Source organism: Acartia tonsa, chromosome 3 (assembly GCF_053477335.1).
Source record: "Acartia tonsa isolate MP-2025a chromosome 3, ASM5347733v1, whole genome shotgun sequence".
In the NCBI taxonomy this organism is placed as follows: Eukaryota; Metazoa; Arthropoda; class Copepoda; order Calanoida; family Acartiidae; genus Acartia; species Acartia tonsa.
In genome coordinates, this window is record NC_137262.1 from 13,626,103 (window position 1) to 13,646,511 (window position 20,409).

The 20,409-nt window shown below is 33.2% G+C and overlaps 1 protein-coding gene across 1 annotated transcript; it reads right to left on the reverse strand.

Annotated features, from left to right (window-relative positions):
* Positions 1-3,781: 3,781 nt before the first annotated feature.
* Positions 3,782-19,983, reverse strand: LOC145313380 (glutathione hydrolase 1 proenzyme-like). Its single transcript, XM_080152743.1, has 22 exons — positions 19,871-19,983; positions 18,496-18,587; positions 18,050-18,126; positions 14,739-14,853; positions 13,403-13,482; positions 12,880-13,006; positions 12,606-12,684; positions 12,116-12,166; positions 11,824-11,949; positions 11,330-11,426; positions 11,079-11,115; positions 10,202-10,345; positions 9,842-9,890; positions 9,311-9,398; positions 8,820-8,907; positions 8,507-8,563; positions 7,892-8,022; positions 5,873-5,996; positions 5,414-5,530; positions 4,932-5,045; positions 4,431-4,520; positions 3,782-3,978 (listed from the first exon to the last, which is right to left on the reverse strand). The coding sequence occupies exons 1-22, from the start codon at positions 19,890-19,892 to the stop codon at positions 3,922-3,924; spliced, it is 1,962 nt and encodes a 653-aa protein (XP_080008869.1). The 5' UTR covers positions 19,893-19,983; the 3' UTR covers positions 3,782-3,921.
* Positions 19,984-20,409: the final 426 nt, after the last annotated feature.

Below are 20,409 nucleotides of genomic sequence, written 5' to 3' on the forward strand. Positions count from 1 at the left end.
GGCGGATCTTCATGAAATTTTAATACGTTATGTAGACATGTCAGAAAAGCTTAAGTTTAAAATTTGAAGTCTCTAAGTCAAAAATTGCGGCCACAGGAGCCTTTTAAAGATTTCTGGAGACCTGGAGGATCAGGACCTGCAGGATCATACCTGGAACCTGAAAGTGACTTGAACACCTGTATTTCATATAAGGATGTACTACTAGAGGATTTTTTAGTAATTTAGTATGATAAAATGCTTTGTTTTAGTCAAAAAAAATATCTTTGCTCTTTACCTGGATGATCCTGCCAGGTTTGCTGGCATCCTGTGCCCGCCAGGATGGAGATATTCAAAAAATTTCAACTCTCAGTTATGTGTCATACCCATACTTAAAAAGTCAAGCAGTTTGGGCTCTTTATCTTTCACACACAGAAAATGAGATAGAAAAAACCGGATGGGGGGGCGTTCAACGCCCCCCCCCCCCCGACCGTTAAGGGTTAATTAATGCATAATTAAAAAATTTAACTTATTTAATGAAAATGGTGCTTTTTACATTTATACTTATCTAAATATTTCTAAAAATTTAAAACTTCAAAAGGATTCAATTGTTGATAATAAACTATTTAATAAGGGATATAAGTTTTCAGGAATTTTAATGTAGGGAGTAGATTTGAAATCTGCATCAAATTTTAAGGATTTTTTATAAAATTCGTTTTTTGTAAAATTCTTTATCTAAAAGCGGAAATACATTTTAAGTTAATTAATTTTGACCAATAGGATAGGTGGATTTTAAACTACCTGCGCTCTAATTGGTTGAATGATGTACGACATCCAATCAGAGCGCAGATTTTTTAAATCCACCAATCACGGATGCCAAAATTAATTAACTTAATTTGTATTTCCGCTTTTAGATAAAGAATTATACAAAAAACGAATTTTATAAAAAATCCTTAAAATTTTATGCAGATTTCAAATCTACTCCCTACATTACAATTCCGGAAAACTTATATCTCTTACTATTTAATATATGCATTAAGAAGACTTAAACCTGTATGTTATGAATATTGTAAGCTGGTTTAGAACTAGCTAAATACTGATGTAATAATTTAAAGTTCCAGGGTAGGAGAGTTGAAATCGAAGCTTTTAATCTTCTAAAGAATAGAGGGTCTAAAATCCTTTTAAGATCATAGTTTCCGGTTTCACAACATCTCCTGGTCCCCTGAATGAACATGGTATACTCTGTGGTATATAATATTATTTGCTATGTTGACATTCTGTAATAATATGTTGCAGTTGTGTACCTGTACTGGAAATAATATTCCTGTCTCTGTGCTATAGAGATGGAATAATACAATACACACTCTTTGTAAATAAATTATATTATCTATTTTACTGGTTTTTTTTCTATAAACTTCTCAACGACTGGTTTATGTTTTATGTCGATGTAACAAAAATTTGTTTCAATTGCTTTTTTTGTGGGGAAATTTTATTAAACTTAGTCCAAAAATTTCGTCGCTTGTACTATTGGAATAAATCATATGTGACTAAAGATAGACAAAAAAATGTCTCCTTGAAATTCTTTTTTAAGATGGACGGATTATTTTACCAACAAGGGTTAATAGTCAGGAATAGGTATAACCAACAAGCAAAATAAATCTAAAATAATATTTGGGGGGCAAATGGAGAAGTCGTCAATTTTACGATGTGTTGCCCCCCAACGACAGCTGAAAAACACGTATAGGTTTCGTGATTTTTTCCCGAATTAATTTCGTTATTGGTAGAAGCTGGTTAATAGTTATCAATCGAATACTGGAAAATGTAATATAGTAAGTTTGATATCTATAATACAAAGTAGAATGTCTGTCTGTCCGTCCGTCTGAAGCTTAAGATCTCGGTAACCACTGAACCGATTGGATTCTACTCTTCAGGGTATATACCTACTAGTCCTGTAATGGTTTTAGGCTATTTTCTTGGGGTGTGGGACACCCCCAAAAACAAAAAAAAACCATTTTTTTCAGAAGATTTCCTTGGTCCTTTATTTTTGCAGAAGATTTCCCTGGTCCTTTTACGAATTTCACCTTAATTTTTTTGATCACCTCTTGGGGCAAAGCCCCTAGAGGCTAGGGGCGAAGCCGCTAGTATTTAAAATAGAAATTAAACTTTTGTCAATTATATTTCTTGAAAAAGTGAAAAATAATCACAGCCCTTTAAATAAGTTACATGATAAATATGTACAACATACATAAAATAACAAAAGAATACTATATAAATATTACATAAAATGCATTAATATGAAAAAATATAGAACAGTGTCAAAAACAAGCAAAAAACATTTTTACAGAATTAAATGACCAATTAATTTCATTAGTTTTAAGTTAAACTGTAAGGATATTAAAGATCGAAGAGATAGGCAAGGTTCACTTGTTAACAAAATAAGTACATTGCTTAATAGTTTTTCTATAACATCGTATTATAGACAGCTTTCCACGGATAATAAAGTAAAAAATTATTAGATTAATACCTCTGAGAACCTTAAGGCTCTGGTCAGCAAAACTGTCATTAAATTGGAGTGGGGACAAAACACCTAATTTAAAAATACCTAATTTAAAAATGCCTAATTTTATAAATGTCTAATGTGACAAAACACCTAATTTATAAATACCTAATTAAAAAATGTCTAATTTTAAAATGTCTAATTTTAAAAATGCCTAATGTGACAAAACACCTAATTTTAAAAATGCCTAATTTTATAAATACCTAACTATAAATACCTAAGTTTAAAAATACCTAATTTTAAAATACCTAATTTAAAAAAACCTAATTTTAAGCATATCTTAAAACTGTTGTCAAATGATGTTAAATTTATGATTAGTTTGTGGCACCTCCAGGTATAAGGTATAACCAACAAGCGAAATAAATATAAAATGATATTTGGGGGTCAAATGGAGAGGTCGTCAATTTTACGATGTGTTGCCCCCCAACGACAGCTGAAAAACACATATAGGTTTTGTGATTTTTTTCCCGAATGAATTTCATTGTTGGTATAAGCTGTGGCACCTCACATGAGAAATAAATTTATTAGTAAAATCAAAGGTTGAAGGACAAAGAAAACAAATGAATTTTTATTTTTTATTGGTTTCTTCCCTAACCTAAGTAGCCGTAGCGTCGCTTTACAAACTCGTCAAGGGGATGGTCAGTCAGAGGTAATAGAGGGAAAGATAAAAGTAGGTTGATTTTTTTGGGGGGTGGTAGTTGACCATCCCCCATTTCAATTCTATTTTTATAAAGAACGATTGCAGAAATATAAAAAAAATGGGGGGGAAGGATTTTTTCAAAGGGCGATTTCTCATTGGAAGGTGTTGGTAACCTCCCCAAAAGCGTTTTAAACATTCCCATGACCTATGAGAAGCTTCATTGTAAAGATGAATCATATTGGTTCATCAATTATCGAGCTCCTTCAGCAAGAATCAAAAGCCAATTGTATTAATGTTATCAAAATATTAGGTATTTAGTGAAAAAACTATATATTCTAGAATTAGGCATTTCTAAATTAGGCGTTTAGATAGTTTAGAATTAGGTATTTTTAAATTAGGCATTTTTAAAATTAGACATTTTTAAAATTAGGTATTTTTAGTTAGGCATTTTTAGTTAGGCGTTTTTAAATTAGGCATTTATAAATTAGGTGTTTTTAAATTAGGTGTTTTTAACGTAGGTGTTTTTAGCATTAGGTATTTTTAAACTTAGATGTTTTTAGTTAGGCATTTTTAGTTAGGCATTTTTAAATTAGGTGTTTTGTCCCCACTCCATTAAATTTATGATCTTTAATTTAATTTTTCCTGGAAAATGGTCTGTAATTCGGTACGAAAATGATTATTCAGTGTGGCTTAAAACCGGAAATTAATTCGAAGCCATACTGGAAATTTAATTGTATTGTATCCAGTTCTAGTATCCATCAACACCTCCAGCCTTTCTGAAGTCAGCATTTGCATACACTCGTCCCTTAAAAGAAGATTTGAGTTAACATGAAAGGATGAATGGATATAAAATGCGTTGATATTGTAACAGAGGAGTTTTGATATAGGTTGCTTTCTCACAATTTCCGCCCATTCTATATCCACTAAAGGGTTACTGGTCAAGTGGCGTCTAGGAGTTACAATCGGGTATGAAAGGAATGGGACAATAGGCGATAAATTGATGTACCTTTCTCTGCATGACCCAATCATGATATAATGCCAACCCCCGGCCCCCCCCCCCCTATTTACCCCTTCCAAGTTGTTCTAAGCCAAGAATTTTTAAAAAATCAAGAAAGATGGACAGATCAAAGCTTTAAAAAATCTACTTCACCAAAAAATTATTGAAAGGTTGCGTGAATAAATATATCAGTATTTTTAAAAGTGCAGCTACTCATTGGTTGGAATAATAAATAGATTTATGAAATGAAGAGAGGTTACCTCTTGTTTAGCTATACCAACAACAACAGATCCAAACTTGTCCACCAGCTCAGTTTTATGTCCACGGGATTCCAAATCACTCTTAATGTCCTAAAAAATAAATTTTGTTTAAGTGGTGTTTTCCCATAAAGTGCCTGTTGAATACTAATAACACCTCCCCAAATTATTTCTAATTGAGTTTGGGTTATTTTTTTCAAATATCCCTTCCACCTTAATTAAATTTATTTTAAAAATAAGGGGGTTAACGGTGGTCGCCAAATACCTCACAAGTGTTTTAATTTTGTATTTGATTTTGTAAAATTTAAGAGGAGGCAAAAAAGTTTTAAGGGAATTCATCTCAGGGAAGATCACTTGCACTCCCTAAACCACACTAGGACAAACATACACACTGCCATCCTTTCCCTTTTATAAATCAATGAATAGAATTTACTGACTTGTCAATCGAATGATATCTATAATACTCTGCTTTTTAAGAAAGCTATACTTGGAACCAGGACCTACCTCATTAAAGTCAGGTTCATAGTACAGAACCATGGGAGCTAGTTGGTGATGCAGTCTTCTTGTATCAATACTTCTCTTTATATCATCTCCAAGCCATAGATTGTGGATTATTGACTGAAAATAGTACAAGGTTGAAGCTTTTTTAGTACTTTTTTCTAGACCGGCTGTGCATATAGAGGCTTTGTATTCAAAGGGGAAGCAAGGGGACATGAAAATAGATTAAAACCACCATAAGGTCTAATATCATCCCAGTAAAGCTTCCCAAAAATGAAGAACTCGATCGGTTTAGTGGTTAACAAGATCTTAACGGACAAACAAACAAAAAAGGTCTAATATCATCCCAGTAAAGATTCATAAAAAAATAGAGAACTCGGAAATACATATTAAAACCTTACTACTTTATGTAATCCAATCCAGCGATTATTTATACAAATATATAGAATATTTTTATCCTTCCAAAAAGTTTGAAATTGTTTACTTACAATGGCCGTAGCAGTTGTAATCTTGGTACCCCCTGCTGCTCCTATAACCATCCTAACTGTACCATCTGAGTTCACAAGGATAGCTGGACACATGGAGGACAAAGGCCGCTTTCCTGGCTAAAAACAAAACTTGTTATGTTTTTTTTTAATTAATAGGCTAAGTCTAATTATATTAAATTTAGAAAGCTTAGGCAGTTTATGAGGCTTCATACCTTGCCTCGCCCATAACCTCTAGGGTAGAGCAGGGGACTTCAGGAAATAGCCTTATACCACCCTAAGGCATCCCTGCAAAGTACAACCCATCATTTAATCTTTGTATTATTAGATTGTCATGGTAATTCATATAAAAATTTTACAAAAAAGTGAATAACATTTATTAATCCTCATAATCTGTTTTCTGTTCATTCGGTAGCCTAGACTATCTTAAAAATGTATGTATTTTGAAACACTTTTGTATACCTTAATGAAGTTTTGTTTGGAAGGAGGAACGCCAAAATAATTTGTAATATTTGGTGAAGAAAAATCGTCCATTTCATCATTCAGAATTATTCCAGTTGACTTGGACATCAATTTGGATCCAAAACTAAAAAAGAGCTCAATTGATGTTCAATTCATAGCAGAATTTTAGAGAATTTATTTTAGAGAAGAAAAAAACAGTTGGCAAAATTTCAGTGCATACTGCATGAATACTTACTAAAGATTGATGGTACTGGTCACACTGACAGCATCCCAATTCTCAGCCAGGATAGAAACATGAGCAGTACCATGATCATCAGGAGTAAAGATAGTGTATACTTACTATAGATTGATGGTACTGGTCACACTGACAGTATCCCTATTCTCAGCCAGGATAGAAACATGAGCAGTACCATGATCATCAGGAGTAAAGATAGTGTATACTTACTATAGATTGATAGTACTGGTCACACTGACAGCATCTCCATTCTCACCCAGGATAGAAACATGAGCAGTACCATGATCATCAGGAGTAAAGATAGTGTATACTTACTATAGATTGATAGTACTGGTCACACTGACAGCATCTCCATTCTCACCGAGGATAGAAACATGAGCAGTACCATGATCATCAGGAGTAAAGATAGTGTATACTTACTAAAGATGATGGTACTGGTCACACTGACAGCATCCCCATTCTCAGCCAGGATAGAAACATGAGCAGTATCATGATCATCAGGAGTAAAGATAGTGTATACTTACTATAGATTGATGGTACTGGTCACACTGACAGAATCTCCATTCTCAGCCAGGATAGAAACATGAGCAGTACCATGATCATCAGGTATAAAAATAGTATATACTTACTATAGATTGATGGTACTGGTCACACTGACAGCATCTCCATTCTCAGCCAGGATAGAAACATGAGCAGTACCATGATCATCAGGAGTAAAGATAGTGTATACTTACTATAGATTGATGGTACTGGTCACACTGACAGCATCTCCATTCTCAGCCAGGATAGAAACATGAGCAGTACCATGATCATCTGGAGTAAAGATAGTGTATACTTACTATAGATTGATGGTACTGGTCACACTGACAGTATCCCTATTCTCAGCCAGGATAGAAACATGAGCAGTACCATGATCATCAGGAGTAAAGATAGTATATACTTACTATAGATTGATGGTACTGGTCACACTGACAGCATCCCCATTCTCAGCCAGGATAGAAACATGAGCAGTACCATGATCATCTGGAGTAAAGATAGTGTATACTTACTATAGATTGATGGTACTGGTCACACTGACAGCATCTCCATTCTCAGCCAGGATAGAAACATGAGCAGTATCATGATCATCAGGAGTAAAGATAGTGTATACTTACTATAGATTGATGGTACTGGTCACACTGACAGCATCTCCATTCTCAGCCAGGATAGAAACATGAGCAGTACCATGATCATCTGGAGTAAAGATAGTGTATACTTACTATAGATTGATGGTACTGGTCACACTGACAGCATCTCCATTCTCAGCCAGGATAGAGACATGAGCAGTACCATGATCATCTGGAGTAAAGATAGTGTATACTTACTACAGATTGATGGTACTGGTCACACTGACAGCATCTCCATTCTCAGCCAGGATAGAGACATGAGCAGTACCATGGTCATCTGGAGTAAAGATAGTTTATACTTACTACAGATTGATGGTACTGGTCACACTGACAGCATCTCCATTCTCAGCCAGGATAGAAACATGAGCAGTACCATGATCATCTGGAGTAAAGATAGTGTATACTTACTATAGATTGATGGTACTGGTCACACAGACAGCATCCCCATTCTCAGCCAGGATAGAAACATGAGCAGTACCATGATCATCTGGAGTAAAGATAGTGTATACTTACTATAGATTGATGGTACTGGTCACACTGACAGCATCTCCATTCTCAGCCAGGATAGAGACATGAGCAGTACCATGGTCATCTGGAGTAAAGATAGTTTATACTTACTACAGATTGATGGTACTGGTCACACTGACAGCATCTCCATTCTCAGCCAGGATAGAAACATGAGCAGTACCATGATCATCTGGAGTAAAGAAGTCAGCGCCGTAGTGAGTGGCATTGTTGAAGGTTACATCCTGAAAGATTGTGAATTAAAACAAGGTCGATTAATTACAATAGTATCTGGGATTTTTAAATTACTAAGCAAAACACAAGGACATATCCTTATTTTAAAAAGAAAAATTGTCCCAAGCAAAAATAGACTCCAACAAAAGTTTTGCTACTATTCCTTTTTATTTGGGGATGTGGGAGGTGATCGATAATAAAACTGAAAATACAGCAGAATTGTATACGGAAGAAAGGACAAACGGACATAATTATTTGTAGAATTGCTTCATTTCAAGTCTTCTATAAAGAAGGTATGGATTTTATTCCATAAACGCATCTACAATAGTATAATAAGTTTAAATGCCAATTTTTGACTATTGTTCAGAATTGGCAGAAATGGCAATGCACCGCTTCACATTGTACATTTAGGACATGAAGACAAAGTACCAACAAGCCATAAATGAACCCTAATAATTATTTACATTAAGGTATTGTTGAAGAATGAATACTTACCGTAATTTTGCTGGTGATATCCCTAGCTGTCTCTTCGCTTGTAATGTTCTTTAGCAACTAAAAGAATAAGTTCATTATGATATGATTGATGAAAAGGAAATTTAAAGAAAAAAATTGTAAATTAATTCAACTCCACATTGCCCAAAATTTGTATAATTAGTCAGGGTAAACTAGGTTCAAAAATGGTTTTGGGAAATACCAAAGGAGAGGTTGGATGAAGGGTAGTATTATGTATTAAGGAAAGTTGACTGGTTTTTTGTTAGAATCCTGGTCCCTGGAACTTGCTTAAAATGAAATCTAAATTATCTGGAACCTCATTAATTTGGTCAGCATATTCTTCATCAGATGGATCTCCAAGAATTGATCTCTCTGCATAGGCCCACTTGAAAGCTTCAACTATTCTAGAAAAAATATACCATTTTCTAATTTTTTTGTTCAAGACATAAAAAAGCAAGTTATAATTGTCAAATCGATTTCAAACTTATAATTATAATTTCTGAAACAGTGCGGTACAATTTAGACTTCGTAGCAACTCTATAATTGTTACAATAGTCCTTATTCCCATTTAAATACATTATTATTGTCCTAAAACCATGATTTCTGAATTGATGACTCTTAGAGCGATAAGGCAACATATCATAAGCAAAGCTTCTCCTATGATTTAGTAATTATGTCTATATAAGGTACACCATATTTTTGTCCGTCTGATTTGTTGAGCTTCGCTTTATGAATGATCACATGCTTGATTATATAAACGGCTCAATAGACAATTTTTATAAACCGTAGAGAAAAAAACTAGAATACCTTTGATGCATAAGATTCTTATCATCTGTTGGCTTAAAGTTGAAATTATCCAAAATATTCAAGATGAAACCCAGGATTACTCCACTTCCTGAAAAGAAATAAAAAATTTAATTTGATCTTCTAAAACAATTCATGAATTAGGAAATATTTTTAGTAATGTTTACATTATCAAATGATAGTAGCAAACCTACTTTGCTTTGGTCTATCTGTTGTTTTGTCGGTTAACAGAATGGTTATGCAAATACATTAACATTTCATCTATTCTCTGTCATTTAGATTATATCGATTCTCCCTTTCAATTTCTCTTTGGGAAAATTTGATTATGACAAATGAACGTACAGAGAACGACTGCATAGACTCTAAACTGTATAATAAATTGATTTTTTATTTAATCTTTTTTCACTTAAAACTTAGACATTATTTCATCCTTGTTTTAAATGCCAAATAAGTGTTGATACTATCTCTATGAGACCTGATCATTCAATTACAAATATATTCATATTTTAGACTTTTCTAAAAAATTTATCAAACCTGGAGGGGGTACAGTGTACATATCAACGTTAGAACTTCCAATATTTACCTAAAAATAAATAAATGTATTATCCAACAAATATCACTAATCAGTCATCCTTTCATATTTTCATGTAAAAATAAATAATCACTCCGATCCTGTATATTTATCATTTAATAAAATCAGTACTAAGTGAGCACAGAACCTTCGCTCCCTAATTTCAATTCTCTGTGAAAACCTCTCCGGGGGAATCTAACCACTTCCTCAGGTGCTCCAACCCTACAGGGTAACCCTTTACCCAATATAACCTAAAATTAGAGGTTAGGGGTTGGTTCTATGCTCAACTAGGTATTTTGAGAGAAACCGTCTTAAAGTCTTACATGAATAGGATCATTCCAATCAGCCTGATACTGTTTCAAATCCTCTATAGTAAGAATACCACCCAGTTCTTGGACATCTTTGACAAGAGCCTCACCCAGAGGTCCTGTGTAGAATCCAAACCTTTCTTTTCCTGCGTCTCCATCCTTAACAAATAATTCAATTCATTTTTTGGCCAACTAAATTTACAGGGATAGTTGTCTTTAGTGCCCTAGGAAAATGGAAAAAGATATCACCGCTTTTGGCCTACCTATTCTATTGACGTCATAGTAGAGGGAAAAAGAAAGGGAAGGGGGAAAGAAAACCCCTAGAAAAGAGATGGGGTATAGGGCATTTCTCGACGTTAATAGAATAGGTAGGCCAAAAACAGTGACATCTATCCCCATTTTGCTAGGGCACTATAGACAGCTACTTTACAGGGTGTACATGGAAAGTGCAATAAACGATATCTATTGATTTTTGTGGAAGGAAAGGTTTGTTGATTACTTTTCCGATTGTGTCCTTTACCTTCCTCTAATACCCATTGTTTGTCTGTGTGAGAACATACTTAAATGTTTTTGTTACGCTAATAACAACCTTTAAATAATATTTCAATAATATTTGTTTAATTTATATTACTTCTTTTGCGTCTAAAATAGTTTTCTTATCTTTCCAGATAATTCACAATTACAAGAATAACATCTGTTTCTTTAAAATCTAATTAACTGTCAAAATTACAAATAATTAAAAAAACTTCTAGTGTTACCCCAGAAAATCAAGAGAATATAAGGAATTTACTACACCACAATTGAAGTTTTAATCCCCTGACACAAAAGAATTTTTTAAAAGAAGTACCCCACCCCCCTCTGCCCCGGAAAAAAAAAGTTTGGACATCCCTACCTTAGCAATCTGCTCCAAAGTATCAGCAAAGTCAGGTCTGAAAAAAATTTAATAGAAATAAAACAATCATAAAATTCAGAGCTCGACAGCAATGCGTCAGCCGCGCACAAGCCTCAAATTTCAAAGTTATAATATGACAATTTCACTGAGGATTGAATGCGGCTGCCGAGCCCTGATAAAATCATTAAATATTATACCACACTTTCTATATTTATTATTAATTTTAATTAAGGAGGAAAAAATAATAAAACCTGGTATATACATCTCCTTCTTGCCATACACGTCCTGTTAGAGGATTTACCAGAACTTCGCGCATTTTCGGGTCTTTTATTAAAAGCTCTTCTTCGCCTAAAGTCAAGGTTAAGTCAGTTTTTAATTCAGGGAGGGAGTAGACATTGGACTGTAAATTACATTAGAAATCAAATCTTTTTAACCACGTTCAATTATTCATTAGATTAAAAACTTTAGTACACTTATAAATTTGCTAATTTCAAACTCATTATAAGTGTCCTAGTTTTTCAACCAATAATTTTGATCTATCATCATTGGGTGTGTATACACATGTTATTCAATTTTAATTCAGATCCGTGACGTGCACAGATATTTACCATAGGGGTTGAGACGGTGGAAAAGGGGAAGGTTGAACATCCTAATAACATATTTTAAGTGGAGTGTTGACACACCCCTTCTGCAGGTTACCTATTCAAATAATTTCTGTAAAAAAAGGGACTATTCCCAAACTTACTGGCCAATGTGTTTGCATGCGTCCATGAGACTGTGATTCCATTTCTACACATATCAATAGTTGGCTGGATCAGCTGTTGCCAGGTAATGTCTGGGTTTCCAAATCGTGTTTTGGCCGCCCAATATCCTGAAATAAATGAACACATTTATTCATGTATTTATCAGTTGTCAAAATGGACTTTTTCTTTTAGGTTTTTTGTCTTTATGTTTTTTATCTTTAGGTCTTTTGACATATTGGATCTTTTGTTTTTAAGTCTTGTGTAGTAACGCCAATGCTACAATAAAAGTTTTACCTGCCAATTCTCCAGGAACAGCTACTGACAAGGGTCCAAACTGAGAGGCCTCTGAAAAAGTCATATGTTTGTATTTTTTTTGTGAATGAAGCATTTAATAGGTGGAAAAGAGGGGCGTGTTTTAATCTCCCTAACCCCCAATCGTATAAGACCAAGATTCTAAGGTTTTTAGCGCTGTGTGTAAAAGTAGAAGACTGCAGTAAGATGCTTCTATTTTGACTTATTGAATTCTACTTATATAGAGCAGTAAGGTTTTTTGTATGTACTGATATTGTGATGGTTTTAGACTAATTCCTTATATGCTTGGGCCGTTGCCTCTAGCAAGATAAATTTGAAACTTTAATGCATTTATACCGGATAAACATTTTCCTTAATCAGATGATTCTCCGCAAAAAATAACCAACTTACAAATTTTTTGAGAAAAACACTTTCTGTCAGAAGAACGACAAACTGTTGTTATATAGCAGCTGCAAACTGTGTAATGTTATACCTGGATCATCTTTGAACATATCATTAGTGGCTGCCAGGGGAGCCTTCTCTCTTGCATCCAATGTGTAAGCTTTTTTTTCCTAGGAAAAATCATATTTGAATTATTTTAATTTTGTGTTTCCTTAAGGGGCAAAAACAGGAATCATATTTTTTTATTTAATTATTTTGGAACGTACTCTGTAATATGATACGATACATGATTTTTCAGTATGGCATTGAACCTGTTTCACCAGCGGAAATTAACCATATTCGAAGCCATACAGGATAAGATTTACCTTTGCATTATAATAAGTCATTAGAAAGCCTCCGCCAATTCCCATACTTTGAGAATTATAAACTCCATTACAAAACAGGGAAGCTATCACTGAGTCCATGGCTGTCCCACCCATCTGCAGAACATCCCTAAATAAATAAACAGATTTCTTGCCATTCCCATGAAATTTTCTAGGATAGCCTAGCAGTTAGGATTTCCTAAGCCTGACATGGATGTTTAAGGACTATGTAGACTTAGGGAACCATAACTTTTAGGCTAGCCTAAGAAATTTTAAAGAATTCGCCTTATTTTAATATTTTGGTAAGTATTTTGAATTAGTGAAAGAAGATATCTATTATCAATAAAATAAATACAGTTCATTTATGTAATCCCATTGATAGATAAGTAATAACTAGTATAAAAAATGTTAAGAACCTTAAAACTTCACCTGGATTTACCTGTGTGCATGTAGTTGCAAATTTCTGTTATTTAATTCTCAACCCCCCCCCCCCCGTAATTAATAAAATAAGAATAAAAAAACTTACACTCCAATTTTGGCACAAGGTTTTCCATCAATTGCAACTGCTGCTTTACTGTAGTTACCAAGAACACTTGGCTGATACGCCTAAATTGAAACTATTCTTCAAGATGTTATTATTATAATTAGCGACATATATAAAGATTATATATAAAAGATTCACAATTAATAGACTTAAATTTAAAATTCTACCTCACAATTGCACAACAAGCATAATATATCAGTTTTATAAATCAAAATTATTATAAAAATCAGCAACATTCTTTAATAGTAAAGGAATTAAACAGTCTTAAAGCCTTTTTATTACTACTAAAGAATAACAAGGAAAAGAATCTTTTGTGTGTTACAAATGTGTAAATGAAACCTGATACCTTGCACAGTTTATTAACCTGCAAATCATGTGCAGGGTTCCGCACCTAAACTAACCCCCACTTTAATAATAGAAAAAAAATAAGAGAACCTTTATATTTCCTGGCAATCTAAGAATAATCAATTTTAAGGATTGTCTATAAAAAAATCAAGATATTTAAAACACAGATTTTTTTGTATTTGCTATAGGTTCGATTACATATGTACTTCTGCCACTAATGGTGGCTTAGAAAGGGTGTAGTTGCAGCTTGGAATTGCTGATTTTTACTCTAAGTGTAGCTACAGCTTCTAAAAGCTTTGTGGATGACGGTAACTGCTGGCAAGGCTTATTGATAGCTTGTTAAGCTGCGCTGCTGACATTGCAGTTTATTGGCAATTGGTAGCCCAGTAAGCTGCGTGGTTGAGGGTGGCTTTAACTGCCGAGCCCTGCATTTTTACATTAGATTAGTATAAATTAAATTTCGGCCTAAATACAAATATTTATGAAACAATATATTCACCTTAGATCCAGGATTTGTAGTATCAGGATGATATAGAATTAGTCCGACAATACAAATATTTATGAAACAATATATTCACCTTAGATCCAGGATTTGTAGTATCAGGATGATATAGAATTAGTCCGACAATACAAATATTTATGAAACAATATATTCACCTTAGATCCAGGATTTGTAGTATCAGGATGATATAGAATTAGTCCGACAATACAAATATTTATGAAATAATATATTCACCTTAGATCCAGGATTTGTAGTATCAGGATGATATAGAATTAGTCCGACAGTACAAATATTTATGAAATAATATATTCACCTTAGATCCAGGATTTGTAGTATCAGGATGATATAGAATTAGTCCGACAGTACAAATATTTATGAAACAATAGATTCACCTTAGTTCCAGGATTTGTAGTATCAGGATGATATAGAATTAGTCCGACAATACAAATATTTATGAAACAATAGATTCACCTTAGATCCAGGATTTGTAGTATCAGGATGATATAGAATTAGTCCGACAATACAAATGGCTATGAGAGCCATCATTGAAATTCCAAGGATTATCCATTTCGCTGATAATTTACCCCTAAACATAAATTATTATTTAAAATAAATATTTATTTTGTTTGTTCATGTACAATTGGGCGTTCTCCTTTTAAAAATATTTTTTTCAATTTTGAAAACTTTTATACCCCCCCCCCCCCCCTCCGACAGAACCACTATTTTAGGTTAGGTTAGGTTTTAGGCTAGGGAGCCGAGCGCTGCAGCTAGGCATGCAAGGGTGCCAAGCGCCGCGGCCAGAGTTCATAGTTCTGTTAGGGGGGGAGGGGGTATAAAGATTTTAAAAATTGAAAAAAATATTTCTAAGAGGATATTACCTACAATTGGATATAATGACAGATTTGAATATTTCAACTCAAATACTATTTCAACTTTACGTAATTTTCCAACCCTTATTCAGGTTTCGAATGGCTGCTTTAATATTATTCTGCTAAGTATGTTTATTTTGTCATTTTTGTTGTAAATGGTTTGTTCACTGCAAGTTGACACGGGTAAAACCATTTAATCATTCTTTGTTAATTTGAAAGTTGTTTTTTTGCAATATCATTGCATTGTTGTCCTTGTCAAGGTGTGTTTTTACCTCATCCCCACCCAAAAAATAGTTTTGGCGTACCGTGGACACACAAAATTTGTTAGGGGGTAAAACAAAATTCGCCTCCAACCCCCCAATGAAAATTACCACCCCTCCAATCAAGATATCCAAAAATGAAAAGCTTGGACGTCCTTGGTACTTGTGCATAAGTTAAAAGTTCTAACTAGAGTTTATTATTATAATTTTTAAAATCAACAAACATATAACAAGACAAATGTGATTAATTCTTGATCAATCAAGATCATGTTTTAAGTATGATTCAATCTGCTTTACATTTGGATAAATATTCACTTGAATCTTGTGCAGTTGACGGTTAAATGTTCGTGGCAACGAGTATCTCCAAAAATCGATTAACTTTAAGGGCTGCTAGCTGCCAAACGGCTGAATATACATGTCATGCCTGTACCGTATTAAGCAGCATTGGAAGGTATACAAATATTCAAGATACAATAATGCACAGAGAAAGCCTTACTAAAAAAACGCGTAAAATAAGTCTTTTTCGCGCATATATGTGCCCTGCGAGATAAGGATGCATTATTTAGCCATAACTATTACAGATTGTTTGTATGCCTTCTTTTATCCGTTACAATTTTGTGCCATTAACAGCCATAAAAGTTCATAGATTTTTGGAGATAATCGTTACCAGGTACATTTTACAATGAATTGCGCAAGATCCTTTCACTTAATATTCATCACAAACTACACTTTAATTTTTAATTTCTTGTAATTAATTAATTTCATATCAATTCACCTCCACTTCATAAATGATTCCATGTTGATGTCAAAATTGAAAATGATAGCATAGTCATGTTTTGACTTTTATAAACAAATATCAAAAACTTGCAGCAACTTAAGTTTTTTTCAAGTTCAATGCCATGCATCACAAGTTTTTAAATGTATAAAAAAAGTAAAAGGACACTTTTTTCATGCATTTTTATAAATAGCTGACTGAAAAAGACGTTTTAGGCATAATGTAAGTTACTTTAATGTATGTTGAAAAATTCAAATACATAATAATATTAAGTAAATTTTACTTGTTGATAATATTGACACATTGTTCATAAAATGACATTAAACAATGTCAATTCTTGTTTCAATAATGTCACAAAATATATATATTACATATTATATAATTATAAAAAAAACTTACATTGTTATCACTGCGAATGCTCAGCTATCAATAAATTATTATTATGAATTATTTCTGGAGCTAAATTTGTTTCAAGTTAATCTGTTTATAAACAAAACATTACTGCTTTCATTAATTGACGTCTTAAAACTGAGAGAGAGAGGGGGAACTGGCCATGGACAAGATTGTATTAGTTTAACCCAGTGCTTAAAAAAGATATGTAATCAATGCAACTGTAAAGGCGTGCAGCAGGGAGCAAAGGGGGGTCTATACACCCTCTCATCCCTCTACACTCCCCTAAAACATCAAATGGGGGTGTAAAGTTTAAAAGTCACACTTCCCTTAAATTTAATGGGTTGCGTCAATTTACAAATCAAAGGACGCTTACTTGACTTTTAGTATATTGGTTATGTAGGTGTGTATATTCACAACATGACGATAAAACATTTCTTTTGTCGTGTATATTACACCCCCCTCGATTTTTGTTAAAGAGGGGTGAACCTAATTTATGGTGTCCTTCTAGTAAAACCCTTTGCACACCACTGCTTTTATACAATTTTATGGTTTTGGATGTTTTTTTTGGAGGTTTCACTCTCTTCCATTAAATTTGGACACCCCGAAAAGGGTATTATCTCCATACACCCCCTCCCTCCCTCCCCAACTTTCTTTAGACTTCCTTAGGCATATAGGCCTTTTTTCTGTTTTTAAAGACAGGATAACTTAGCCCGATCATCTTTTACGGAATGTTACATTAATTTTTAATTTTAAAGACAATTTTCCATGAAATTAGGGGTATAGTCCCTTTCGTGGCAACGCCCCTTAAGGGGCGATGCTTCGTATTTTCAAAGTAGCTTTTCTCCTATTTCTAGCCCCTGCGGGGGGCTCTAACCCTGCGGGACAATCACCTAACCCAATATAACCTAACCTAAAATAGCCTATTAAAAGCCATTTTAAAAATACGACAAATCGCCCATTAAGGGGCGTTGCCACGAAAGGGCCTATTCCCAAAATTAGTTATATGAGGTTATGTAATTGTTGCGTAATTTTTATATTAATTTTCAGCAACAAGTTGCAACGTCAACAAATATAATGAATGAAAAGTCCACAATTTAATTTTAATTACTTTGAAAGGTGTCAGTTCTAGTAAAATATTTAATCAGAAATAACAAAAATTATATTTAAATTAGTATTTATTTATGACAAGGGTGGGGGGGTGATAACTAAGGGGATTTCCCCTCCATATGTAACATTTTCTAGAGGAGTGGGGGTGGATTTTTTTATATGTACCAAGCCAAAATCTTGTGCACTTTCTGTAGCTAAAAAATTTTACTGTCCAAGACTATTGCATGTGTTCTAGAGTTATTTATCGCGTCGTATTACAGACAATTTTCTGGATACGAAACATGCCTTCGTAAGTATGACTAAGAACCGATTTTATTCCAGCAGAAATTAATCGGATTCGGAGCCAAACCGGAAAAAAGCCATTTCTATTCTTTTTACCTTTCTTTGTATAAATCCGAGGTTTTAAATTCTTGACTATAATAATCTGTATCATCTGAGCTATCATCACTGTTTACCTAATCACAATGGATTTATTATTACTTGGATTTTACATCAGATTTTAATTTTCTCTAAACTGACAACAATTTTTCCCCTGTCGTAATATCCACGCATATTCTACATCCATTCTAATCATATTTTTAAAATACACCAATCAAAGCTGGATGATTTAAAAATTGTAATGTAATGTTTTTTCTTTATATATGTGAATGTTCGTTTTTCTGTCTGATTGGTAGAGTTTCACTTTAATGGATGTTGTCATCCTTGTTTTCTTGGGAATTGGTTTGTGAACAATAAACTATATGCTGTGATAAGTTACATCAAGTTTAACGGACGTAAATACATGAATTTTGATAGAGTATCTGCGCTATACTACTAATGATAACCTGAAAGTATTGGTAGTTTCTATTTTCCATCTTCTTATTTTTACAGGCCGACCTTCTGGTCACTTTGTTGGTTGATCTCTTACTAGAGGATCCTGATAAAAATTTTATTTTTGACGCGCATATCTATAATACAAAGTAGAAAGATGTCTGTCTGTCTGTTTGTTTGTGTGTTTGTTTGTGTGTTTGTTTGTCTGTTTGTTTGTAGCGAAGGATCTCGCTAACCGCTGAACCGATCGGGTTCTCCCTTATAGAGTAGCTTCTCATAGGTCCCGGGAAGGTTTATATCTATTTTCTTTGGGGGTGGGACACCCCCCAACCCCCCCAAAAATGAAAAATACCCCCCCCCCCCAAATTTTTTTAAAAATTTTTCTTTTAAATCTTAAATATGAAAAATTTGTTTCATCAAACCTCTTGGGGCAAAGCCCCTAGAGGCTAGGGGCGAAGCCGCTAGTTGTTGTATAAAAAGCTTTTAAATAATTCTGTGTTTAACTGTGTAAGGCTCATTTAGTTCATATTTTTACGATTTTTCAGAGAAGTAGGGGACATTGGTTTGTAAAATATACAAATACCATAAGATTTATAATTACGTTGTCTTATTCGTTGGCAGTAGAGCTTTTAGAAACGTTTAGGTACGATTTAGAAAGCTTAGCAACTCTATAATCGTTACCAGAATGTCCGTATGTCTATTTTTAACTTTTTTAACAACATTTTTTCAGATGATATAATTGATCTGATTTTTGGAATACTGATTCCTATTGCAATAAGGTACATTATTATAAGCGAAGCATCTCCATAATTAAGTCATAAAATGTTATTTCATCCTTAAACAGTATTCTGTAGTTAAGAAGTTCTGCAACAAAACGTATAATTTTGTTAAAACTTACATATTTATATTTTGAATATTCAGTTATGCCACTCTACAAGAGTTAATGTTCGTCCGTCATACCGTTTCAGATCTTCGCTTTCATGGATGTTGTCATCATTGTTTACAGTACTTTTTAGACCAATAGTATTTAACTCTCTTATTTGAAGTGTTTTGATATCATTACAAAAAGAGATAGCGAACAAACTTTAAAGTTATAGCCATTAATATATAGCGCACTCTGGCCTAGTGACGGAATAAGATCATTATAGAGAAGTTTTATAAAGGAAAGGGGTTATAAATATAATCAGTTTTGTGAATTGCAGTTAGAATTGTAAAAGTTTCAAAATTATTTTAAATTCTTCATGCTTGATATGCCTTATCTCACAATAAAGTACTTTTGATATAAATAATTTCTTTTTGGGTGTATATTGATTATTTCATTTTTATTCACTATGTATAAGGATAAATTTTTTAACTTTTAAAATAACTTTTATCTTTTTTTTCACTTACCAACTAGCGTAACTTCAATCATTGTAAATATTTGAATGATAATGTTTGATAGAACGAATCCAAAGTACTGATGAAAAAACGCTTTAGAAGGAAGTAAAATATTACTCACTCGCTCACGCAGTATATTCAAAGTACACGTAGGTTAAAAACCCTTACTCAAGCAAAAATTTCATCATTTTATTGTGTTTGGAAACCGCTTAGATCTTTCACTTTTTCATATCAACTGTACCATACTACATGTATAATGTATATGTATCTGAAAAAAACACTTGTTTGTTTTAAATATACTCAATACATATTAATCTATGTATAATTATTTAAAATTATTAAAAAAAAGTTAAAAACAACATAAGCTTTAAAAAGTTAATCTTTACATCGAAAAAAACTATGCAGATATTTTCTGCAAAGATTAAATGATAAAAACCACTATTTTTGCTGACAATAGGAAATCTTGTAAAAAAAAAAGAAAGCAGGTCCATGCATTTTTTACGCTACACAAAACACTCTAAAACACACACACGCACACACATACACACCCA

Excerpts from the sequence above, each read along its gene's own strand:
- LOC145313380 (XM_080152743.1), bottom strand. The coding sequence starts at position 19,892 with ATGATTGAAGTTACGCTAGTTG. Across the intron at positions 13,007-13,402 it reads CCTTGTGCCAAAATTGGAGT|GGATGTTCTGCAGATGGGTG; the intron begins GTAAGTTTTTTT and ends TTATTTATTTAG. Across the intron at positions 8,908-9,310 it reads AAGAATCTTATGCATCAAAG|AATAGTTGAAGCTTTCAAGT; the intron begins GTATTCTAGTTT and ends TATTTTTTCTAG.